The sequence below is a fragment of the Gorilla gorilla genome, chromosome 2 (genome assembly GCF_029281585.2).
Source record: "Gorilla gorilla gorilla isolate KB3781 chromosome 2, NHGRI_mGorGor1-v2.1_pri, whole genome shotgun sequence".
NCBI lineage: Eukaryota > Metazoa > Chordata > Mammalia > Primates > Hominidae > Gorilla > Gorilla gorilla.
The window spans coordinates 135,085,915-135,113,070 of NC_086017.1; the positions used below are offsets into that span (position 1 = coordinate 135,085,915).

A 27,156-nucleotide genomic window follows, 5' to 3' on the forward strand; every position below is an offset into this window, starting at 1 on the left:
TGGCTAATTTTTGTTGTATTTTTGTATAGATAGGGTTTTGTCATGTTGCCTATGCTGGTCTCAAACTCCTGGGCTCAAGTTGTCTGCCTGCCTTAGCCTCCCAAAGTGCTGGTATTATAGATGTGACCTACCATGCCTGGCCTCACCTGGGGTTCTTGTTAAAATGTACACTCTGACTCTGTAAGTCTGGGGTGGAACTTGAGATTTTGCATTTCCAGCAAGGTTCTAGGTGTATGTGATGCTTATTACCTTGAGTAGCAAGGCTTTAGGACTCATCTTTAAGAAGCTCTTTTTTTTTTTTTTGAGTCTCCTTGCATTTTGTACAGGTGGTGTCCTGTCTCTGATAACAGTTAATTGTCCTATTTGGAAACCCGTCTTTCTCTGCTTGGAAGCCCCCTTGGAGAGCAGGATCCATTTCTTATTTGTCTTACTATCACCGAAGCCCGACATATGGCCTGGCACATAGTAAGTGCTCAATATAGAATTAATGAAATAATGACCTTAGGAATAGGAAAATTTCAAAATTACAACCTAACTAAGGTCCAGCCAAATGAGCTCCTGCACCTCTCAATTGTAAGCCAGATCTCTTTTATGCAGCCTCTCAGTCAGTGACTCAGTGCCATTTTGAGTAAGGCTTCTATACTGGACACCACACGGGTGAACTAGAAAGAGAAGGCAGAAACCTGAGCACAGGGAAATGTGCAGAAACAGGGCTCAGGCCCACTTGAAGCAACATTAGAACACTTACATAGTAACTTCTAAATAGGTGCACATTAAAGGGGTGTGACTGAGAACCAAAAGGAAACAAAGAGCAATCCGTGGATACTCTGGCAGCTTGAACCTCCAATGCTCTATAAATGCCCACTCTGTTGTTTGTTTCTTCACTTGTTGAAATCAGGAATGCTTTCTGAAGGAGGTTAGTATGGAACACAAGGCACCCAGGTGCCCTGGGGAATATACTGCTACTCTAGACCCACAAAACCACAGACAGGGCTGGGGGCTCAAGGGCCAGTTTTACCATTGCCATGTAAGGTCACACAGAGGCTGGAAGCCACAGTGAGGCTGACTGGCATTTTCCAACATGGGAAATGATGACTAGAAGCAATGTAAGCATAACACATTTGGAGCAAGGAGAAGCAAAATTGGGGCTTGGAGAAGACCCATGCTGGAGGATCCTGGGGAGATGGCAGGGGTAATTTGTACTTCCTTAATAGATGTGGAGCATTTCAACTTTGCTAATTAACGGAACAGCAGGCTTGTAATTCTGACAGCAGCAGGATACAAATGGGGTGGGATTAGCACTGAATGCCAGTGAAGCATGCCTTTGTCCTTAAGAAGAGGCACAACACCCACCACCCACGTTGGGTCAGGTCCATGAAGGTGCCATCCCTGATTTTGTTTTTTTGTTTTTTCCTGCAGCAACTCCAAGGGCTTAGGGGTTTTTTTTTTTGTTTTTTTTTTAATGTCTTCTCAGGCCTTCCAGGATTTTTTTTTTTTTTTTTAGATGGAAACAGGTCTATGATTGGTCTAGAGCAGGAGTGTCCAGTCTTTTGGCTTCCCTGGGCCACACTGAAAGAAAAAGAATTGTCTTGGACCACACAGAAAATACACTAATACTAATGACAGCTGAAGAGCTAAAAAAAAAAATTGCAAAAAAATCTCATAATGTTTTAAGAAAGTTTACAAGTTTGTGTTGGGCTGCGTTCAAAGCTGTCCTGGGCTGCATGAGGCCTGTAGACCACAGGTTGCACAAGTGTGATCTAGAGTTTATTTTCTAATAGTTTTACCAAATATACTTTATACCAGAAATAACAATGGCAATGGAAGCTTGCCTTCTTCAAGAGATTAAGCCTCATTGAAGTTCTTCCATCACTATTCTCCCATTTTGGCATTTTGGGCTACCTGCAAAATGGGGTGATCTACCCCTGAGTATCTGTAAACTGATTCTGGGGGACACATGGGCCAGGAAGCCAGTGAAATGTTTTATCTTCCCAAGGTGCAATGAATCTTGTTAGGGAATTTATTCCCAGTACTTCCTTTTAAAGCATATTGATCTGATAACCTGAGGATCTTAAAGGCCAACAAATATGAAGAGAAGGTTTAGAAAGTCTCAGAGTATTAGAGCTGAGTAGTACCCTGGAGGGCATCTACTCAGATCGCCAGTGCTTGGTGTGACAAATGAAGTCACTGACCTTGTATAAGTCATTTTAGGAAGGGTCAACATTTCATTGATTCATTTATTCTTTCATCAAATATTTATTGAACATTTACCGTGAGTCTACCAAGACACATACCCGATAGTGAAAACATGTTGCTATTTCATTGGTCCTGTTTGAGTTAGCATTCAATGAACTTCTCCTTTATTATATATTCCAACAGCTGGTTTCACAAGGGCCCTGGGGGAATTGATATGATACATAGTATCTTTAGTTAGTGCAAATAGGTTTTATATGCAAGGTCACCAATTTCTGAGCTGCTGGGCTAATTAGCTCTACTTGGCTTTACATAATACATATATTGTTGAAAAGTTATATGTAATTTAATTTTTGGCAAATGAAAAACTAATTCAAATCACTAGGGGAACTTCATTTGAAGAGACTCTGGAGCAAATCCTTTTATAATGTGAAAATTTTAGTTGTAATTGGAAATGATTGTCCCCTAGTTTGGATTTTGTAAATGTGGACACTTTAGGTTTACTTGTGGACACACAACCAGGCCTAGCAGTGGCCTCTACAGGGTCGGGGAGGACCCTGGCCTGGGAAGTAGAAGCCCTAGGAATCCTACAACAGCCCAACCCAAGGTATTGACATTTACTGGAGCCCATGACTGCAAGCTGCATGGACAAGCTGCACACCTTCTCTCAGGTCCTGGGCCCTGGTGGGGAGAAGGAAGAGGTGGGGCACAATGAGTGGGTGTGATGGATGAGACTTGGAGCTTCCTCTTCCTCTCTAAGGGTGGGAGTAGAGAGGAGATAGGATGGGGAACCCTTTGCTTCCATTATAGCAAATTTGAAACCCTTCCTTAAGATCTTAGGGCTATTTAGAACTAGGATCCTCTTGTGTACTGCAACACAGTAGAGGACAAGAGGGACAGCAGTAGAAAAAAATAGGAAAAGAGTTTAGGAGAGAAGAGAGTTATGTGGACTCTTTTTGTATAGTAAATCTCATTAGTTTGGGCCTTGCTATTTTTGAACTTGTAAATAATCTGAAAGAAGACAGGACTGAAATTTAACTTTTATATTACATTTTTTTCTATAGAAATTAGTAGAGTGCATGGTGATATAGAGGAAAGTGTTTTAAAATTAATGTATAGAAAGATATATTTCACAAAGGAAAATCATGTATTTTGATACAGAAGCATCATTGTTCACAAACAAGTCATGTATTAGTTAAAGATCCTTGATCCTTGTCTAACAGATAAAGCCTAATAGATTGCCAAGGAAGCTGAAATGTCTCCTCATTGCATGAGGATGAAAAAAAAATAATTTATATATCTATTTGTAAATTCTATAATAATTTATATTGATCCTAATTAGCCTCTATTAGTGAAATTTAATTGTTTTTCTGTGGAGAAGATAAAATTAGAGCATAAATATCTGTAGAAACTAAGGATAGAAAGTTCAAAATAGTGCTTATAGGCTTTGAAGTTCGAGTATTCTTTTTTATGGTGTTACTTTGTTTTCCTATTGCTCAAGGTCTTCTCAAAGTGAGCCTTGTAGCTGGTTCTCTGTCAGCTAGTAAAGAGAAACGACTGATGAATAAAAAGACTTGCAGTCTTCATTTGGTGAAAAATGAAAGAGAAGAAATAGGCAAAATGGTCAGAGACACTTAGGAAATTTGTTTTAGGTTTAGGGTATGACCTCTGATCATAGAAACTGGCATTCTGAGCAAACATCTCTCTTCCTCCTTGGTTGAGTGTGCAGTTGGCCCACTTCACTTCCCTAGGCCAGTGATCTTATGCCTGGCCCAGAATTCTATTGCCAAAATTCCCAGATGGGTTTCTTGAAACAGTCAATGTTTAGAGATTGAAGGATTGAGTGGGATTGTCCTGCCCAGCATGTTGTTTTCCTCTGTCAGTTGTCAAATTTGGACCCTAAGGGCGTAAGCCAAGTGGAGAAAGGCACCAGAGGGGGTATCCATGGTATCTGGTCCTGCTCTCTGAGCTGACATACAACCGCTCGCCTTCTGAGGTCTATTTGTGTCATGTCCCTAATGGCGACACATAACAGAGACCCCAGTTATAGCTCGAATTGCTGTAAGTGTGGGTGGCTCTCCCTGAGAGTCCCTGTGGGGTTCTTAGGTTAAATGATAGGGATGCAATGGGCTAGCATGGGGTTTGTGTATGTGGAAGCTGGGTCCTGACTTCCCACAAATCTCACACTGGGCTGGATTGTCCTTTGCCTCCTGAGGCTACTGTTCCTCCAGGCACATCTTTAGTTTCCATTCTTCGTGAGCCCCAAGATTCTGCCTCCAGCCCCCTAACAGGAACTCAACTAGAACATAGAAAGGACTTTCTAAATGAAAAGCAAGATTTGGAAAGAGAACAAGCTAAACAAGGTAGTGGGTAGTGCATTTCCTTCCCAGGAGATTTGTATCTCCCCATCTCCTGTCTATTGTGGACTGATGATGATGACATTGAGGGGAGGAGGAAGAGGTGGGGAGAGGAGTATTCTCATCAACTTTGCTTCCATCTGTAGGAGTTTTGTGGTTTACTTTACTTGTTTGTAAAATAAAGACTAATAGTTGTTGTGCCAGAGGAAAGGCAAGAAGGATTATTTAGGACTTTGCAATCCATCTTGATATCAATTAACTAATTCAACATATATTTCCTGAGTGCTGAGTATGTTCAAGACACTGTGCTAGGCACTGGAGGTACAAACATGATTTTTTAAAAGTTCCCCGTCTTCAAGTTGCTCAATAGCAACAGGGCTGTTTTTTTTGTTTTTTGTTTTTTTTGCCCCCACTGCATGGAGGTTTGTCCATAAGGGGAGGGTGACTTGGATTGTCCTCTCCTTGAGAAGGACCGGGGGGTTGCAGCCCTGATCACCCCTATGGCTGGCATGATGTGGAAGTATCCCTTCTGTTGCAGACCCTCTCCTGGTCCATCGGGCTGGGCTGTAGGACCTGGACAAGGCAGGACTTGCCGACTGATGATGGGATTGGGAGACTGAGGATGGGACCCTGCGATTCAGCCAGCTGGCTCCTCTCACCCTGATTCCTTCTGGTTTGTTGTCCCACAGGGTCTTTTCGGAATGATGGTTTGAAAGCTTCTGATGTCCTTCCTATCCTAAAGGAAAAAGTGGCCTTCGTGTCTGGTGAGTATTTGTTGGACTTTCTTTTGTAAAGGACCTAGAGAAGTTGTGTGTGTGCACATGTGTTCAGATTCACTTGTGTGTTAGTAGGGGAGAAGTAGGGGTGGGGAAGTTATGCTTGGGGCAGCTGCTTTCTTTCTGCTGAGGCAGATGGAGGGAGAAAGGAGGGCTCTGGCCCCAGCTGAGTGTTCTAAAGGACACCCAGAACCAAAGGGACATTCCCTGAGCTTCCCACCCAACCTCAGCCCCCTGGCCTGGCCCTGTGAGAGTTGCTCCAACTGGAGAATCTGTGTACTTGGCACATTCCCGGAGGTTTTATTTGAGTTCATTTCTGCGTGGATCAGGGACGGGAGATTTTTAAAGGAGTTTTTGCTTCCTCCTTATCTTTCTGTCCCAGCAAAGGGAACTCAAGTGAGGGTTCATGTTTAGATGTTTAGTTTTCGTTTTTTTCTGAATAATGACTTCCAAATATTTATATCTGACTTCTCTCTCCCATACATCTTGTGCACAAAGACCTCTTAATGTCTCACTCTGGGGTCAGCAATCTGTAGCTGGTGGGCCATCCACCAGTTTTTATAAATAAAGTTTTATTGGTACACAGCAATGTGTATTTGTTTATGGAGTGTATTAGTTTCCCATTGATGGTGCAACAAATTTCCATGAGCTTGGTGGCTTACAACAGAAACTCATTATTGCACAGTTCTGGAAGCCAGAAATCTGTTTCATGGGGCTGAAACCTAGGGGTCAACAGGGCTGTGCTTCCAAAGTTTCTAAGAGAAAATTGGTTCCTTTCCTCTCCCAGCTTCCAATGTCTGCTGACATTCCTTGGCTTGTGGCTGCATCATTTCCATCTCTACCTCCAGGGTCAAATTGCCTTCTCCTCTTGCATCTGTGTCAAATATTTCTCTGCCTCTCTCTTTTAAGGATACCTGTGACTACATTTAGGGCCCACCTAAATAATCTAGAATAATCACCCTATCTCAAGATGGTTAACTTAATCATATTTGCAAAGTCTTTGCCATGATATGTTTGTGGGCTATTATTCAACCTACTACAGATTGTGTTGATGGCTGCCTTCTCGCTGTAACAACAGAGTTGAGTAGCTATTGCAGAGACCATTTGGCCCATGAGCCTGAAATATTTACTATCTGACCCTTTAAGAAAAAGTCCGGTGACCCCTGATATAATTGAAGCCAAAGACTGGCCAGAGCCCCTAAGGCAGTTGTTCTCAAACAGTAAGGTATGCCAGAATCACTCTGGGTGCCTGTTCCAGGGCTCCACTCTAGGCCTCCTGGATCAGAATTTCTGGTAGGGTCTGAGGCAGGGGCTGGGACAGACAGTGTTAGTAGCGAAAGATTGTATTTTGAGAAACATGCCACATGCTTATACCACATGGACCAAACCTTTATTTCTGGGTGATTTTGGTTATCTACAAGGAGTAGCAGTGGAGTCACAGAGCAAGAGCTAGTCCAGTCCTGTAAGCAGAGGTTCATGCCACAGGCACTGTTGGTCTGGCTGTTGGGCGACAGCCAAAATAGAGAGAAGAGGAGGCGGGAAGAGGATAAAGGAAAGGGGAAGTTAAGCAGCCGTTGTCTCCCACCTCAACGGAGAAAAGGCGAGAGCCCGATGATTCAGAGTGTAGGTGTGGGAGGTGAGGGCAGGTGTGCAATGGGAGTGTGCAGAAGACTTTGTAATGACTAAATGCATTCTATATTATTGTAATTATTGTTAGCAGTAGTAGCAATAGTAATTTATTATTGTCATTGCTGTTAGATGAGAGTGACCTGGCAGCTGCCTCTTCCCATTAGGGGCTAGTATATCTTATAAGGTAATGAGCCCCCTGCCACTGAAGATGTTGAACAGGCAGAACAACTCCTTGGCAGGATTATGCATCAGTGATTTGGGTATGGGGAGAGGCATAGGTAACACAACCTTTAAAACCTTTAGAAACTTGGATTCTGATTTCTTGCTAAGCATATGGGAAGACCTTGTGCAGAAATCCTAGAGGCCACCGAGCAGTGCCAGGCCTCTGATTTCTGCTGATCCGCATAGCCTGGGCTCCCAAGGATGTGGCCGACAGCCCTCTGGGAGCCCAATCTTATCTTTTCTTCCTTCTTTTTATGGTCCTTAGTTAACCTGATGTTCTTCCTGTCCCCTGGATATCCTGCCAATACTCCCATTTCTCTTGTGCCTGACACTTCTTTCCCTCTGCAGTGCCTTCTCCATACCTTCTGCCAAGTTGAGCCTTTCCTCTCCTTCCAGAGTCAGTTTCTACTTTACCTCCTCCAGGAGACCTTCCTGGATCTAATGTATTCCTCTGAGAATCATCCTATTCCACATCAGTTTGGGGCATATGCATGCACAATACACTCTGACATGGAGATCCTTGCTTGATGTTCATGGTTTATTTTTTCCCATGTAAATTCAGTCAGAGCCCTGGGCAGAGCCTCAGAAAAAAACCTTCTCAAGTGGTAGGGGCTTGTCCTAATGGAGCTCATAGAAGCAACGTGGCCAGGAAGGCAGTCAGGAATGAGGCAGGTAGAAAATTCCCTGAGTAGGACGAAGGGGGCTGGGAGCATAGCTCTCCCCCATTTGCCAGCGTAAGCCGAACAGCCTGGGGTAAGCCTTATTCAACTGTACCTGCGCTTGTGGTGCCAGAAACTTCTGGGCTTAGGGAACATTGCCCTTCCATGTCTGCGAAGGACACTGAATAAACTGGGAAGATAATGACTGGCTGCATTAAAAAAGCAAAAAACAAAAACAAAACAAAACAAAACAAAACAAAAAAACCCCCAAAAACAAAAAAAAACCAAAAAAAAAACCAAAAACACCAAACCAACCAACTCTTACATCCTGAGCTTTTAAAAGATAAAATGCAAAAATAAAACAAAATAAAGAAACCTATAATTAAATAATGCAGTTTAACAGTTGGATTTCTTTCTGAGAAGAAGAAAGCGCTGCAAGGAAGGTGGTGAGCAGAAAAACAGGCTGTTTGTTAATTGAGCCTGCGCTCCCCTGCTAGCGCCCAGCCTTGGCCAGGCAAAAGGAGAGCCATGCTGCCATGGGAACGTACATTGGGAATAATCCAGGGCAGCCCAGAAGCTTCTGCATGTGGGCATGTGCATGTCTGTGAGACCGGATTTGGGGCTGTCCCTCAGTGAGCCTCCATTGTTATCCAGCACTGCCCCATTCTGCTCTGTCATTCACAGCTTACGAGCTCCCCTTGGCCTCTCTGATGTCCTTTGTACTACTTAGAAGTCACAGCACCCATTGTCCCTTTTATCCAGCCTTCTCATGTGGGGTCCATTTCACCCTATTGTCTTTATGTGCATACATGCCTTCCTTTTGGCCACCTCCTCATGATTCCTCTCTGCCTCCCTATCTCCCACCAATGTGGTTTTCCTTATTGGTTTCCACCGTTCCCAGGGAACCTTATGTTGCTGTGGCACAGTCTTTTGTACCCTGGACCTGCATCTCTCAAAGTGTTTTCCAAGAACAGTTCCACAGGATGATCCTCTACAAAGAAAACGGGGTTCTACTCTCAAAGAAGTTTGGGAAATGCTGGACATTGTAGCTCTCCTTCTTGGAGAATTACAATATCCATTAAAATACATTAACATTTTAAGGCTCTGGGAAGTCCTGCAGTAAAGAACTTTATTTATTTTTTTAATCTGGCATTTTCCAAACTAAAGAATAACCTCATTCCCTAAAAATTTATGTGTCTGTGATGCGTATCCATTAACATCTTGCAGATCTATTGTTATATTGACTTTATCATGGGGTCCTTATTATTCATCTCTGCTTATTGTCCTCTGTAATTTCAGCATCTATGTCAATTATTGATCAAATCCTATAGCTTCATTGCTGCTCAGCCTCCTTGGTACGAAAGTCCTCCACCTACCTACCATGATTATGCACATCCAAGATCTTGACCCTTGATATGTCTATCTGTGGTTTTAGTCCCTTACTTTGACCTTTCTGATATCCTCTTGTCATTTGGGAGAGGACGGATATGAGAGGAATAAAATCAACACCTTTCCCTCTTTTCTGGGATCTCATCATCCAACAGAACATCTCCCACCCTCCCTGGGCATACCCCATTTATATGGTGCATAAGCTCCACTCTGCCTTCACTCAGCTTGGAGCCTGGCACAGATACTGTGGCCAAAGCTTTCAACAGAGCTTTCGCTGTGCCCTAGTACCCTGTCAGCAACCCTAAAGCTCATGTCCTACCCAGTCCTACTGTCATTCTCGAGAGAAGTTCTCCAGTGATGGTTTCATTTCCCTCTCCTCAGTACCCTAAGCCTACCCTGACCCTGGACTGCCTCTTGTCTACTGTTCCACCCAAAGAACCATGTCCCTCAGGCAGGCTGAACTCTTCCCTCTCCATCACCTATCTCCGTTTCCTCCTCTCTCTTGGAGTTCAACAGCCTGCCTCAGAGAGGGGGGCAGCCCCATCTGCTGTGGGCTGGACCCCCGCCTTGTGCCTTCCCTGAGACCTTGCTCCATTGTTGTCCCTACCCTTCCCAGCATAAAGATTCTCTTCCTCTAGGCTCATTTCTCTCCTTTTTTCTATAATCTTCAAAGGTCTCTTCCTTTCTGAATACCACATGGCTTGATTCTGCTGCCTCCTCTTGACTCCTTATCTACACTTCTGGATGTGGGGAATTAGAATTCCCCAGGCTTTCTCTTCTAACTCCTCCTTCCCTGCCATCTGAACCTTCCAAACTTCCTATTCACTATTTATTATATGATTTTAAAGCTCATTCATTAATGGACACTATGCTTAGGAAGTGGAACCAAGTTTCTCAGGAGTGTCAGACGGGAAAAAAAAAGCAGAAACTTGATTCTGTTTCCTGAGCATAGTGTCCATTAGTGAATGCATTTTAAAATCATATAATAAATGGTGAATAGGAAGTTTGGAAAGTAGAGGAAAGAAAAAGTGACTATCTTCCAGCCATCTAAAAACCTCCCTGGTCATGATCCTGAATCTCTTGTCTCCAAGGCTAGCCCTGGTTCCAGCTTGGGAGGGGCAGTGTCAGCCAGCCCTCCAAGCCACCCTTTGCCAGTTGGAGCTGTGGTTCCTTGTGGTTCCAAGACTCTACTTGTATAATGTCCAAGGAAGGTCAGGAAAAAAAACAACAGCTATGGTAAAACAAGCAAACAAACAAACTGCCAGAGTGACAATGCTTGGGGTGAGGTCAAGGATAGAGGGGAAGGTTGAGAGTGTTGGAGGACCTCCCAGCTTTTGGGAAACCTTCCATTTAATTTTCTCGCTTCCTTTTCCTCATGTGGAAGGCAATGGAGAGATGGGGACCATTTCCAAGGCAGATGAGACAAGGGTGGTTATCACGTCAAAGAACCAGGGCTAGTGGTATGAAAGGTCCAACTCTGAGTTAATCTGTATGAATCTGCCCTGAGTGGGGGCGCTGGGCAGTGGTGGTGGTGCTGAAACACTTTTTCATCAGGGCTGAATCTCACAGTGGCCTTGATCTTGTGTAATCCTTTTCTCTCTGCAGCCTCCTTACTTCCTCCTCAAGGGTATTCTGGATTGATTTTTTTTCTCAAGCCTCCCCTCTGTCTGTGTGGCTTCTGGACCCCTTAACCAGAAGGAAACCTTATTCATGAACTCACACTTGGGCGGGATCCCTGGGAGACTCTGCCCTCTGTGTAAGAGATCCTTGTTTTCCAGTATTGGTGAGGTTCACACCTCTCCACTCTCTTTCATTAGATCCCTTTGTGATCCTACTCTGGGGTATATCCAGTGGCCACCTGAGATGTGGCATGAGGAGTCTGTGATCATGACACAGTGGTTTTCTTTGTGTAATGGCCAGTGCCCTGTAAGGTCATAGTTACCCTTAACTTTTTTCCTGTTTAACGCCCCTGAGAAACTTGGTTCCACTTCCTAAGCATAGTGTCCATTAATGAATACATTTTAAAATCATGTAATAAATAGTGAATAGGGTATTTGGAAAGTAGAGGAAAGAAAAAGCAACGATCCAAAATCCTGGCCTTCTAATAGCAACAGCAATTGTCATTTTGGTATACTCCTTCCAGTTATTTCAAATGTGATGTTTAGAAAACACTTGTAATCTTAGTATGTACATATGCATTTGCAGTGATTAAGACCTTGAGCATTCTGATTTCTGATAAGATTCATGTGCTCCTCCAGCAGGAGTGACAGGTGGCACCTCAGGCAGACAGGCAGGGGTGGTTTTTTGGCTGTGTAAAAAATACTTAATGTTTTTTCTATGAATCTGAAAACCTCCCAGTAATGCTATCCTGGGATGGATGCTTTGAGGTCTTCTCACCATAGTAGTCAGCTCATCACAAGCACTCCCACCTCACAGAGGTCTATAAAGAGAAGTAAATTAGAGGTTAAATTTCCAAAGAACATAGCACTTTCCACCAGCTTGTTTTCTCAATAAGAACAGTTATCACCACTTTCATTATCATCTCACATTTGTAGAGAGCTTTACTTTTCCAAGTGCATCCCCATGTGCCAACTCATCAGTTCTTGCAACAGCCCTGTAATGTGCACAGTACTGTTTTCATCTGCCTTCTGCAGATGAGGCACCAGAGAAGCCAAAAGACTTGCCCACGGTCATACGTGCTACCTGCATCTAGACCCCTCCACCTTGTCCTAAGCAGTGACCAGATTTCTCTGGATACCCTATTTCTGTCTGATCACCCAGCACTCAGACAGATTTCTTTTTCCTCTGTGGCTTTCCTTTCTGACTGGTTTTCTTAAACACTCTTCTCTTCCTCCTCCTTGCAGGGGGTCGTGATAAGCGAGGCGGACCCATCCTGACCTTCCCTGCTCGCAGCAATCATGACAGAATAAGACAGGAAGACCTGCGGAAACTCGTGACATATTTGGCCAGCGTGCCAAGGTAAGGGGAAGGGGAATGGCCTGCAGCGGAGCGGGAGGGGAGCTGGGCTGATGCCAGTTTTGGAAGGAGCCTCCATCCCTGCCAGGGACCCTAGTGGTTTCTGCTCTTCCAGTGGATTCTAACCATTCCTGGAACACCATTGTCCATTGTCTGCCTCATTCCCATTGTTACCGCTGAGATTCATGTGAATGGGGTGGGAGCTGGAAGTGGCAACTCCGGACACTCAACTCTGTATCACTCAGCTACAGGAAACACTCTATGACACTGATTTAGGTCATGCATTTTCAGTGGGAGTGATATTGCCCCCAAAGAGAGTGAAAATTGGTTCTTGGGGATAGCAAAATATTTTTTTTTCCATGTATTAAACACAGGTATACATACTCTACCAAGGTACAGTATATGTGTGGTATTAAATTTTCACTGGGTAGGGTGATTAGGGAAAAAAATCTAAAAAGGCTCCTTCAGGGCCTAGGATGATAATTTTAAAAAGTGTGAGAAACACTGGTCTAGGTAGCACTGGCCACAAGGTGGGTGTGGGAGACATGCCAAGGACATAGTTTATGTATTTTGAGACGGAAGAGAAGAGAGCCTCACTTGATCAGAGAACCACAAGATGTGAGAGTTGGGAGAGCCCTGAGGAGCAATCTAGGCAGATACATGTCATGTCCTGCTTAGGGAAAGGGGCTGACAGGGGATGTGTGTGGTTCACAAGGGTCAGTGGCAGAGCTTGGTCTAGAACTCAACCCTCCTGAGTCCAGCCCCGGTGCTCTCTCACCATCTTTGTTCTTGAGCAGCGACAGCACTGCTCTCTGTCTCTTAGTGGGGCCAAAGCCTGTGAAATGTTTGTTGTGGCAAATAAGAAATGGTTCTTTGGGCTTTCAAAACCTTCATCTTGTCTCTGTGCATTTTATAGAAGAATTAGTGAATTACAGGGAGGAGCTATATATCCAGCTTTGCCTTTGCTGGAAGACCTGGGATAATTTTTGAATGTGCTGATTAAGTTCTTGAAGCAGGTGTTGAGTGAGGCAAGTACTGCATTTCAGAGAGCTAAAGAAGAGATGAATGTAAAGGGGTGGTTGGGAGGTGATGGGCAGGTAGTAAAGGGGATTTTAAGAGCAGTCATCACATGCTTGGAAGGATGTTGAATGGAATGGTGAGCCCTGAAGAACTTCAGGCAGAAGACTGAACAAATAGATGCTGAATAGTGTCTGTTTTTTTTTTCTTTATGATATCCACTGGGAACAGAAAAAAGATAAAAGGTCTTAAGCTTCAGTAAAAGGGATTTGGGTTATATCTGAAGAAGAACTTATAAACTTTGAATGCATGAAACAATGAATGTAAGGATGAAAGATTTTTTTTTCTGGGGGTCATTATAAAGAAGAAATACTCTTATCTGTCTCAGAGGCAAGGAGGTAGACTAAATAACTCGTGATTGATATAGGTAATTTAGCAATTTAGCCATCTAGGAGCTAAGCAGTTTTTTAAAGCACTTTTCCTAAGTATGTGACTAACAGGCATAAAACCAGGAATTTTCTGAAGCAATTTACAATAGAAGTTTTCATAGGGAGCTGTGATGAACTCTCAGTTCTCTTAAAGACAGAAGAAATTGGGATCCCAGAAGACACAAAGGGTAAATTTTTCTTTCCTGCGTGTTCATCACATAGCTGCAGCTAATTCATGCTCATCTTTTCTTTAGAATAAAGAGGGAAAGAGTTGGAAGAATACTTTTCTTCATTCTGACTTGTTAAGCAAAGAGTAGGACAAAACAGACTGGAAGCAATTTAAAAAGAAAAGATTTCCGCTGGGGTGAAGGGGAACAAAACCCAAGAGGGGCTGAGAGGAAGGTCATGAAAAATGTGGAATAATACATTATCACTGAAGGAACACACAAGATGCAGGCTCTCTGCTTCTCAGAGGGTGGTCACATCAGTGCAATCTGCACTCCTGAGAACTGGAAGGCTCTTCACAGGGCAGGCAAGAGCCCTATTGCCAGTGGGAAGAACTGTTCTGTGGTGCCTGCTGCCCTGCCTCCTGAGGGACCTGCATTCATGAAGAGTGTAAGCGCCTGGCAGGCCGCAGAGTTCACCTAGTCATGCCCACCAGTCACTTCCTAATTCTGTTGGCTACATGTCACACATAATGGCTGTTGGATGGAACAGGATTGTTCTAAAGACAGTGAAGTTTGGGGTAGGAAAACTGAATAACTTAGCGGGTCAGATTATATTTGCCACTTTCTTCTGTGTAGCCATGGCTTTGGAAGAGAAAGGGAACAATGAAAATTAACTGTTAGACTCAGTAGATGATACTGATGAGAAGAAATTGTTTATCTGGGTCAGATCCAGGATGCTAAAAAGACAGGCTCTGGTTGTTGGAGGTGGATTGTTACAGGCTGGTGTGATCAAGCCTGTAGGTGACATTTGATCATTTGATGCTTTTTTTTTTTTTGAGACTGAGTCTCACTCTATCACCCAGGCTGGAGTGCAGTGGCACAATCTCGGTTCACTATAACCTCTGCTTCCCAGGTTCAAGTGACTCTAGTGCCTTGGCCTGCCAAGTAGCCGGGATTACAGGCACCTGCCACCACAACTGGCTAATTTTTGTATTTTTATTAGAGACGGGGTTTCACTGTGTTGACCAGGCTGGTCTCGAACTCCTGACCTCAAGTGATACACCCACCTCAGCCTCCCAAAGTGCTGGGATTACAGGCATGAGCCACCTCTCCTGACCAACATTTGCTACCTATTTATTCATGCATTTATTCATTATGTAGTCAACAAGTATTTAGAGCTTCTCTATGCCAGGTAGATTGAGGATTTGTGGTGAACAGGAACACACATTTTGAGAAATTTAGGGGAAACCTGGGTATTTTCCTACCCAGTGCCAAACCAGTAGTAGTAAAAGGCAGCCCAAGATGGGAGTGCATTGTAGCATAGGAGATGAACCAGCCAGCAGAAGACAAACAAATAAGGATAAGTGAGTGGTGAATGAGGATCCTAGAATTTAAGGAACCAGCAAACTTAACGGCCATTTGGGGGACCATTTTAGAATAGATGATTAAACAGATAGTGTTGATAATTTAGAAATGAATAGGAAGAAATAGTCCCACTCTCCTCTCTGTAGGCCAGGCCATATCTGGACCACTGCATTCAACTCTGTAACATTCATCTGGCCAGCTTCATTTTAAGAACTATATAGATCAGTTAGAGTGCTGTCAAGGAAGCAGCACATTAAGGCACCCACAATCCATGTCTCCACAGTTGAAGGAATGAGGGATGTTTGCTGGCAGGCATGAAGATGAAGAAAAAAAACAAAAACAAAAAACGCAATTCCTGACTTCAGGAGAGCTGCCCCAGAAATGAGGGAACAGGCATGGCCTCTGTTGCATTAACGGGTGGACGTTAGAATCAGGAGAAAGAACCTGCCCACATGGAAGCTGTCTAGCAACATTGCTGCTGCCTCTGGAGAAAGTGAACTTCCTGTCACTGGAGACCAGATGACCCTCTGTTAGAGATGCTGTAGAAAAAGTTCCTCTACTGGGTTGAAGGTAGGCTTAGATAACTCCTAAGAATCTTTCCTGCCCCGAATTCTAGGTTTCTGTAATATTGGAAAAAACAATGCATCATAAAATCCAGGGCCTCAGAACAGAGTATTACCACCCCCACCAATATGCATCTAAGTGCTCTCTTCTCAGACTTCCTAAGTAAGTTAAAGTCTGGGATTTCACTTAAGATTTTGTCTGTACCTTAAATCCTAAGAGAACTTCTTTTTAGTCCCCTTGGACTCCGGGTGGAAATTTTGGGGCATTACCCAGGACCAAGGATCCTGTTGGGGTGTAAAAGCTTGGATCAGTCCTGACTTATTCGTTCAGCGTCCATCTTGGCCTGAGATGAGTCCCGTCATTTTAACTTCTCTGTCTTGCTCCTGATGAGTTTGGGCATCTATCTCCTAGGTCACTCAGGTTTTCCATCATCTTATTCTGAGGAGTCATAGGTAACAGGGTGGGAAGAAACCTTAAACGTCTTCTAATTCAACTTTTCAATAACTCCATCCACTCAGTTCAACAAATATTTACTGAGTGTCTGCTATGAGACAAGTTCTGGATAGGAATCTTGGTGAGGCCTCATGTTATCTTTACTGTCATCCACCTACACTTATCTAACATTTTTTTGTCCTGGTCTGCTATCTGCTTACAGTTACTTGTACGTGAAAGGAGAGGAAAGAAAATACTCAGATGTGATCAGCTGATGAATGTCCCTAGAAATTGAAAGACAGGATAGAAAATCCAGCCTGAGAGTAAACAACTGTCCAGGCCTAGCCCACAGTGTGGATAATCTACCCACTGTGATTATTGGGAGTTGATGAAATGCTTGAAATAGGAATTTCTAAGCACTACATCTAGTAAGGAAATCCTGGGTTACTTTTATTGCATTGAATTCCTCTTCATCATCACTGTTAGCCTGCTTTGTCACGACCTTCTTTCTGTGACTCCTAAGGGCACCAGTTGATGTATCTGACACTTAATCTGCTCTTCGCAGTTCCACTGAGATACTGAGTGTTCTGCCAAGGAATGTGGTTATCATATTGGTGAGGAAAGATAACAAGAAATTAGGATGAGTTATTCTGTAATGTCAATCAAATCAAGGTGCCTTTACTTGTGGCCTATTATTTGATAACATTTGCTCTTGTTCTACGGATTTCAGCAAAAGATAAGTTGGGCTTATGGCCTGCGCTGTCTTTGTGCAGCATTACCAGAAAATAGGTGTAAGCAGAGAGAACCAGGAAGACAGCTGAAAGAAGAGGGGTAAAAACTGCAAGGGTTTCCTGCCTCTATTTTCTGCATGAGAGAGCCTGAGCTATCCAAACTACTGCCATGAAACATGTTCTGTTGTAAGGGCCTGTTGAGATGTGTTGTTGGTACCTTACTCTTTGCTCTGGGATCATCAATAAAAGGAGGATGTGGGGAGGAAGGGGAGGGATCAGGTGATGGAAAGGCCAGATAATAGGACCAATGAGAACATTTAGGTTCTCAATGTACATTGGTACATTGGTCTCATTTAGGTACATTTCCCTAAAACATACCTTTTAAAGATCATTGTTGATTTCTTTATCCATTTTGAATTTAAACCCTATGTATAAATAGCTTATAATTTCTATGTGTAAACAAGATACTTTTTACACACATTTCCAGCAATACCAGTTAGGTGTCCCTATTGTTGGCTATATGTAACCCCAGCCCTGAAGAGCAAATAGCATTCTACCATGCTGCTAAGAAACATAAAGCCACAGTAGTAACTGCAATCATTAGTAATCACCTTCCTTAGAGTCATATCAGCTTTTGCAGCAAAGGATGAAGAGGCATCTTAGTCTAGATGGAAGATGCTGAGCTTCGGATCCCAGCTCTACCTTTCTGCAGCTGGGAAACATATGGCCCCTCAACCTGGGTAATTTGGGAAGACTTTAACCAAGAGACAGTTTATAAGGCTGTGGGCAGGGAACAGAGAAACCAGCAAGGTTTGGATCCCTCAGGCATTGCAGGCCTGGAAACAGCACGGAGGGGAAACATTACCACTTCTAAGAGACAGGAGAGCTTTGTGAGGCTGCTGACAGGAACTGTGGCCTTCAGTGGAGGATGCCACCAACTCATGGTGACTCCATGACAGGGAGCAGGGGAATTGGTACCTTGACCCCACTCTCTTCCCATTCTCTCATCTCCTGTCATCGTTGACTGAATGTACTGAGAAGCCAGATGACAGGGGAGCCCATTGATGTAGTCCATGTAGGTCAACTTCCCAGGGCACTGGGTAGTGGAGAGAAGATACAGAATGGATTCAAGGTGCAAATGGAAGATATTTGGCACAGAGGGAGACTTTGGGCATGCTATTCACCATTTCTAAGTTTAATATTCTAATTTTTATTTTGGGAAAATAATGTCTATCTCATAAGGGTATTGTGAGGAATTATCTAGCAGGCTCTCTCTAGCACCCAGGTGCTCGTAATTGTTAGTCTTTCCCCTAAAGGAGGTCAGTAATAGTAATAATGATCATAATAGCAACAAAAAGTATATATGAACATACATAGATAGCAATATTTGCTACATATGAGGGACTAGATGCAGTGTATGTAAAGGTTATGAAGCACAATAATAAAGTGAGCACTTGAGAGCCTACCCTCCAATTTGACAAGCAGAACATCACCTCTATCCTCAATGCTACCTAAGGCTCCTCCCCATTCTGACTCTCCTACTTCCCCCCAAAATAACACTGTCCTGGGTTTTATGTTTATCCTTCTTTTGCTTTTTGGGAGGTATAGTTCAGCACATATTTTCATAAACAATATATTATTTACTTTTCTTGTTTTTGAGCTTTATAAGAATGGTATTGTACATTATGTAGTTTTCTGTGACTAGCATTTCTGAACTATTGTGATGTGCAACAACATGGATGAATCTTTAAACATAATTTAGAGTGAAAAAGAAGCTAAGGTTTTGACTCTGAGAACTCCAAACCAAATTATTAATAGATTAATGCAGTGCTAAAGTGTCTCTTGAGAAATTTCTCTTAGTTAACTGAAATAAGGAAAATTAATAATGATTACTTTTCTCAGTACTTTAGAATAAATATCATAATTTATATCAATATCAAAGAAAAAGTAAAATTATTTTCAATTTATTAATTATTGGTATTAAGTAAGATAAAGTATATCAAGTCCTTACATAGTGCCAGGTACACAGTAGATTCCATAAACATTAGGTTGCGTCTCCTTCTATGGTCTGGGGAAGTCTAGCATGTGCATAATTGTGGGGTAGCACCCTGAGTTAAGTGATGAAATAGAGGGTTGAACCCAGTGCTCTGGCCTTCCAGCATGTGGAACATACAGCCTCGCTGTTGACTGGGAGTGGGGAGACTTCAAAAGAGACATGAGCAGCATTTAGAAGCCCCAAGACAATTTTGCTAAAAGCACGAAGGGGTAGGAGTGGGCCAGTCAGAGGGAAGGGCTCAAAGGAACACTGGGGGTGGGCAAAGGAGGTGAAGGGGTGTCAGGTTAAGTTCCAGAAACTCAAGATGTAGAAACACATAGTCTTTTGGGAGAATGGCAGAGGATAGGGCAGAGAGGCATGTAGAATTCCGTGGGTCCAGTTCAAGAAGTTAGTTACTAATAGGCAATAAAAAAGCCATCGAAGAGCTTTTCAGCAAGAGAATGACAATTAAAATTGCATTTTAGAAGATTCATCTGGCAACTGAGTGGAAGATGAAATGGAAGAGAAGGCTAGGCAATGGGGAAACAGTTCCAATAATGTGGGTTAAAGACAGTAAAAATAACAACTAGCATTTATTAATCAATTCTAGGCACTGTTATAAGTATTTTACATGCATTAACTTAATTCTCAACAACACTTTGAGAGGGGAATTATCATTATTTCCCTTTTACATATCAGGAAGCTGAGACTTAGAGAGATGAAGTACTTGCCTACTGGCACACAGTCAGTATGATCTGGAGCCAGACGGTCTAGCATCAGAGCCTAAGCTTTTATCCAGTGAAGAGATCAGGAGGCAAAAGTGAAGGAAGTGGCAGTGGTTGCAGAGTGAGAGGACTGATTTGGGGAGAGTAAGAAGGTGAACTCTGAAGGATGGGCTAAGACTGGATTTGGAACAGAGGGACAATGGAAGAGGGCGGTAGGGAAGGGCGCCAACACAGATCTAACAATGGTGGGCAGGGACCACTACGCTTCAGACTTGCTTTCCTGAAGCTTCTCTTTGGAACCTAAGTGTGAAGGTTGCTGCAGGTGAGAAATACAGGTGGTAATTACCTCAGTCTTGGGCTTCTGCTGGCCAAGGCAACCATGGCGGCTGTGGATATGCAGGACAACAGGGGTGGTGAGGGTGGTGGTGGTGCTGGGGGTCCTTCACAGTTCCTCCCCCAGGTGTTTGTGTTCAGTTTTAGATGCGTTAACTCTCATTTATGCTCATCTGTGGGTGATAGTCAACCATGATTTAGTTACCAAATTATACCAAGAGATGTAGGGAGAAAACAAAAGCACTTAAGACCATAGAAACTATTTAAAGAGATTAATGAAAGACTATTAGTAGCAGGGACCCCGAGCTTAATGCCTACATTGGTGGGGTAGTCTCTATCGTATTCTAGCGATGATCATCTTGTTCATTTTCTTTGAGTCTGAGATGTTTCCTTCACCCACCTGCCTGTCTGTTTCTATATTGGCATTGCTGTGGTGTCAGAAGTACAATTCTGGAATTAGTGCTCAGTTAATGCACATTTTGAGGCTCCTTCATTTCCATGGCCATGCCACCACTGTAGGACTTGGCAGGTCTGTGGGGCCTGCACAGTCCATGTGGGGCTAAGGGACTACAGGGGCTCATGGAAACACTGTGAACAGGGACAGGTTGTAGGGAGTGGGGAAGAGCTGGCTATCATGCTTCAAATGCAGAGAGACACATTTGTGATTCCCTGGAGAACAATAACTGGAGCAATCAGAGGCGGAAACCACTTGGTCATGAAGTAACTATGAGAAGCAGCCCTGGTTATTCCAGGAACCAGTAAGTGCCTGTAGCGATAAATCAAGGACCCACCCAGCACTGGACAAAAGAATTCCTAATAAGTGAGGGTAGTTGAGTCTCCTTCACATGCATATTCCATGTATACTCTCAGAAGGGGCTTTGGGCATCAGCATTGACTTGGTGGGAGTGGAACAATAGCAGAGAAAGAATGGGCTGCAGGGAAAATGCTGACACCTGGAAATTATGTAGGGTATTCCAGTCCAGGAAGAATGAACCCCAGAATCCTCCCGTCTGGGAGGTGAAATGCACATGCTTGCTAAAAATTTTCTTACCTATAAAATAGGCATAAAGATATTACCAAACACAATGGTAGTGAGGATTCTGTGAGATAACACATGTAAAATGCCTAGCCCATTATTTAGCTCACAGAAGGGGCTGACAACAACTGGCAGTTTCTTTCCCTTCCCTTGCTTGAAAGTAGGGACCTTCTTTTGTCACTTGTCCTTTATTGTCCCTAGCACTGCTTTTTCAAAGTTAGGGTTAGGGTTATGCTTAAGTTTAGGATTAGAGCTAGTAGTGATAGCAGTTACAGCCATAGGTCAGTAACACTTCACTTCTAATACGTAATGAATGAATATATGTGCCTAACAGTGTGACAAAGTTTTGGCCTATATTTTTAAATTAGAAAGATATTTCTTTTACTGGAGAAAGTAAGTGCAGAAAAAATATTGTAAGAGTTTTTTAAAGCTCTTGTAACTGCACCACCTAGAGATAATAACAATATATTAACATATTTCCTTCCTATCTTTTCTTAGAGGTTTGTTTTATTGAGACGGAGTTTCACTCTTGTCACCCAGGCTGGAGTGCAATGGCGTGATCTCGGCTCACTGCAACCTCCGCCTCCTTGGTTCAAGCGATCCTCTTGCCTCAGCCTCACAAGTAGCTGGGATTACAAGTGCCCACCACACGTCCAGCTAATTTTTGTATTTTTAGTAGAGATGGGGTTTCACTATGTTGGGCAGGCTGGTCTGGAACTCCTGACCTCATGTGATCCACACACCTCAGCCTCCCAAAGTGCTAGGATTACAGGCGTGAGCGACCGCGCCTGGCCTAGAGCTTTTTAAAAACAGAATTGGACTATATTGTTTCTTCAGTTTTGCTGCTTGCTTTATTCCAGTTAGCATTATACTACAGGAATATTTTCATAACATTAAAAACTTTTCATGTGTAATAGTGTGTCTTGGGATGCATCATATTTAATTAATCCTATCACTGGGCATCTAAGTCGTTTCCAGAAGTTCAGTGTTGTAAGTAACCCTCAGTAAAAATCTTTTTATATAAACCTTTGTCTGTATCTTAAGTGGTTTCTTCGAGATAAATCTGTAGCAATCATGGACTTTTTTTAGTTTTTACATATATAATTTTTTTTTGCTTTTTAGAAATTGATACATAATGTACATATTTATAGGGTGCATATGATATTTTGATAGATGTATACAATGTGCGGTGATCAAATCAGAGGCATTGAGATTTCCATCATCTCAGAAATTTATCATTTTTTTTGTTGGAAACATTCCAAATCTTCTCTTATAGCTATTTTGAAATATATTATAAATTATTGTTAACTAGAGTCACTCTACTGTGCTATCAAACACTAGATCTTATTCCTTCTATGTAACTGTACTTTTGTACCTATTAATCGCTCTCTTTTATTCCTTCTCCCTTCTCTTCCCAGCCTCTGGTAATCATCATTGTATTTACTACCTGTGTGAGTTTTTTTTTTCTAGCTCCCACATATGAGTGAGAACACGCAATATTTGCCTTTCTGTGCCTGGCTTATTTCACTGAACATAATGTCCTTCAGTTCCATCCATGTTGCTGCAAATGATGATTTCATTCTTTTTATGGCTGAAGAGTACTCCGTTGTGTATTTATATCACATTTTCTTTACCCATTCATCTGTTGATGGACACTAAGGTTGATTCCATGTCTTGGCTATTGTGAATAGTGCTGCAGTAAACATGGGAGTGCAGGTATCTTTTTGATACACAGATTTCCTTTCTTTTGGCTACATACCCAGTAGTGGGATTGCTGGATCATATGGTAATTTTATATTTATTTTTTTGAGAAACCTCTGTACAGTTTTCTGTAGTTGCTGTACTAACTTACATTCCCACCAGCAGTGTATGAGTGTTTCCCTTTTTCTGCATCCTCCTCAGCATCTGTTATTTTCTGTTTTTTGTTGTTGTTGTTGTTGTTGTTTGTTTTTTTTTAGTAGCCATTCTAAATGAGGTGAGATGATATCTTATATGGTTTTGATTTGCATTTCACTGATGATTAGTGATGTTGAGTATTTTTTTCATGTACCTGTTGGCCATTTTGTATATCTTCTTTTGAGAAATGTCTATTCGGATCTTTTGCCCATGTTTTAATCACATTACTTATTTTATGAACCTTTTTTTAAAGCTGGTGGGACAACTCACCAAATTTATTTCCAAATTTATCAATTTATACTCCCAGTATGACTTGCAATGTTTGTCTTTCTGTGCCTGGCTTATTTCACTTAACATAATGTCCTTCAGTTCCATCCATGGTCATGCAAATGACAAGATCTCATTCTTTTTATTGGCTGACTAGTACTCCATTATGATTTCCTTTCTTTTGGCCATATACCTAGACATGGGATCGCTGGATCATATGGTAGTTTTATTTTTACTTTTTGAGAAACCTCCATACTGTTTTCCAATGAGATTTTCTATTCTTTGCATTTCCCTAAATTTATTTGCTCACCATTGCCCAGGCACCATTGTGCAAACATTCTTATCACCATCATCAATGACCCTAACTTAGGGCCATATATTGTGTACCTAAACCTTATCCTGACTTTGGAAAGACTAAAGAGATTGGTCACAGGGCCTGCTCTGCAGGGCCTCCCAGGCAAGGATTCCTTTTACTTTCCTAAACTAATATGGCCCCTTAACAGGGAGCACACATTAAAGTTAGGATCTGATATGAAATCTAAAAAGGGCTTGCTTGTTTTTTTTGCCCTTGGTGATTCTTTAATTTTGCCTCTGGATGTGTTTCAGCTCCTTGGCTGGTTGTGTAGTCAGTTCTGGCATGGCTTAAAGTGGTTAACCTCTTTTGTGTTTATCGGAACTGGTGTCCTTATCTGCCTTTTACGGAGAAAGGCCTTTCTGGGCAGCAATGTTGAATGAGCCTGGAAAGCCTAGGTGTGGTCATTTAATTTCTCTTTTAGGCTACTGTAGTCTATGGCTCACCAAGAGCAGGCTGATTAGGAAGCTGAAGTGTCTGGTGTCACCTTGATTAGGTCAACTTCAATGTCAGGTGAAATAAGATCCAATGCATTCAGGTGTTTCTGGAGTTTGTGGTAGGTAATCAGGATGAGTTAAATTTAGCTGGGATTCATTTGGCTGGAATATTGAAAATAAGAGAGTTCCCTGAATATAGATGCTGGAGAGACAGCCTAGCATCGGGGGAAAAGGATGTGTTTTTCAGTTACGGGGATCCAGATTTGGGGCTGTTTCTCTTTCCCCCATTACATATCATTTTCACTGTGTTTTCTATTTCTCTCTTAACTTATCATTGGTTAAGTCTGATTATGTGCCCTTCACTGATGTTTGGGGTTGAGTATGTTTTCAGGCATATATTTGATACGGACACTCTATGTTACGACACTTCAGTTTTGTAGAGACTGCCTTTATTGTACACGCTTCTGGCAGTTTAGGTGTGCTGCCACCAAGTGGTAGAGTACCTGAGCTCAGCTGCCCAAGAAGACATAGATGGGTTTTGTCAGAGGCTCCAATGGTTCTATTCTGGTTCTCTCCTCATTAAATCTGGGATTTTCCAAGCTTTACTGTTTAAAATTTTATTGAAACACTGAAATTTAAGCAACCAATAGGCAAGGATTACTCTTCTTCAACTACAAGTGAGTTTGATACAATCTTTCTCAAAGAACTGTAGTAAATGATAGATAAAATAATGTTTGTGAAAATGTTTCACCTGCTATGTAATAATTGCCAGTTGAAACTGGGAATTTTATAATAATGCTATTTTGGGGATATAAATAGTGTGGTGTTTCTATAATAATTCTTTTTAAAATAAAATCAAATTAAAAAAGACTAAAACACTAACAAAAAACATTCCTGTTGGTTTTGCCTTCATCTTTGGTAGATCTGAAGTTGCAGTGCCCCAAGCGAACTTATCTCTTGGAGCTCCCACTGTCCCCCTGACCTTTTTCATCAGCCACAAACATTGAAGATAAAACATTGAAGATAATTTGTCTTTTCAGACCTTCCTTTCCAGACAATATTTTCTTTCTCTCAACATGGAAGATGAGTACAAGAAAAACAACACTATCTAGGGTTTCTGTTGCAGAGAATTTAGCTTGGGTGTAGGCACTCATCAGTTGCAGAAGATTTCTGTACCAGTTTGCCTCTGTCACTTGTATTGAAAAAAAAAAAGTCTCTGCCTCGCCTTCTCCACCCCATCTCATGTTTTCTTAGATTGCTTTAGAAAAAAAGATTTATTCAGAATTTTGTTCTCAAAAGTCCAGCATTACCTAAACAAAACAAGTGATTTGAACAGCATTTAAAGATTTTTGAATCTAGAAAACTCATATAATGGGGGCGAGTCCCATCCCTTCTATGAGATCTGAGTGTCCTGAGAGAAACCACACAGCTTTCTCTCTGATAGGTGGTGAACCTCTTGCAGGTTGGAATGGTTGGTTTTGTTTCTTGCCCCTGAGGGTGTGGAGCACCACCTTGCAAACTGGCTGAATTCAATTAGACTGGAGGCTCCCCAAGGAAAAAGAAAGGGCTTCACCCCCCCATACTCCTTAGGGCCAATGCCAGGATCTCTATTTCAGACATGAAGTACCTGAGGCCAGACTGAGGTTTCCTTCAGGAGGTTCTCTTTCCTCTGTCCAGGGCTGTGACCACAGGGGGTACCCAGGCCAGAGGTGGGTGGACTGGCACTGTGGCAGAGTGGGGCAGAGCCTTCTGCCAGGGGACGGAGCATGGAGGTACCTGCGAGGGAACTAGCAGTGGACTCAGTCTCACCAAGGAGGTATATTCTTGTTTCTAAATTAAGCAAGTATGACAGCCAGCCCTATTTCTCCTGGAACTTAGATGGGAGCACTTTGTCAGCCATGGTGACTCAGCAAGGATGAATGTTTTTCGGATAATTTACTGACGTAATTCAAGCATGTGTCCTGATGGCCCTGGCCCCTCTTTCCTTTTCTCTCAGAGCCTCCTTCCTCTCTGCATTTCCCATTTGTTCTAGGTCAAGTGAGGACCAGCCTTGGTTTTGAGAGCTACTAAAAAACTCTTAAATCAGTACATTTTTCTCCCTTGCATCTCCCAGACTGTTCTGTCCGGAGCTGGAATTTTATCTGTTTCCATCGCTAGTAATGCATGTGCCAGGTTTTGGCTTGGTGCCTGAGACAAGGTCTGAACCTTGTCCTGTGATGCACTCCACCCTGGTTCCCTACACAGGAAGAGAATGTCCTGGATCTCCAGACCATAAGCTGTTTTCCTTTGCAGGAAATTCAGGCTTCACCCTCATTGGCTGAAGAGAAACTCCCTGTTTTGGACTTGGAGGAAAGCAAGACCATTCCTCACCCTCTTGCAGCTCTGACTATGAAGGAGTGCTCCATTGGGAAGATTGCACATTGGTTCAGATTTAATTCTGTGGATACACAGGACACTTGTTTAGTTCTTACATACACACAAACTCAGAGGGAATGGTCAAATGATCTTTTGGCTGAATCTGCAGATTAATGGGGTGGGGAATGGGGGAGGGACCCAGTTCTTGCCTTCAGGAGGTTTGTGGTCTGGTTAAGGTTTCAGAATCCACAGGAAAAGACAAAAACTGAAAGCTTCCAAGGCAGCAGCCACACAAGCATGTCAGTTAAATGGACTTAATCAGGCATAATTTACTGGTGGTAAAAATCTGACCTGGATTGTAAAGGAAATAGATGAATTGGAATTCTGGAGCTTAAAGGCAGGAAGAAGCTGTAGAGGTCTGCCAGGCCAACTCTTTCTTTTAAAAAGAGTAGAATGCTGTCTAGAGGGGTCCAGTCATGGGCTCAGGGTCCTCCAGCTGGCTAGGGTACCAGTCCTGAGCTTGCTGCAATCATACATACACTGCCCCCTAACATAGACCCTGCCTGTGGGACAGCAGGGTGCCTAGAGCAGCATGCACAGGATAAGAGCCTCTATGAAGTCATATGTGGAGGGATTCTTCCACCCTATATGTGAGCTTCCTGAGCTTCTGAGCTAGTTATGCGTGGGGGCAGCCTAGTTTATTCTGATTTGGAGCAAAGACCTGGAGCCCTTGGTCCTCCCTGTTCCATTTCAAGATCCAAACATGCATGCCTTCACCTCCCACAGGGCTCCCCGACTCCAGCTCTTTGACCTCC

At 42.7% G+C, this 27,156-nt stretch overlaps 1 protein-coding gene across 26 annotated transcripts in view; it reads left to right on the plus strand.

Moving 5' to 3' along the window:
• KALRN (kalirin RhoGEF kinase) overlaps positions 1-27,156 on the plus strand; it is a 688,751-nt gene that overhangs the window by 187,842 nt on the left and 473,753 nt on the right. For all 26 annotated transcript variants that reach the window (XM_031009044.3, XM_031009045.3, XM_031009050.3 and 23 more), the window contains exons 2-3: positions 5,240-5,314; positions 12,090-12,204. In XM_031009044.3, coding sequence (XP_030864904.1) covers positions 5,240-5,314; positions 12,090-12,204 — 190 coding nt within the window. The remainder of the gene's footprint in view (positions 1-5,239; positions 5,315-12,089; positions 12,205-27,156) is intronic.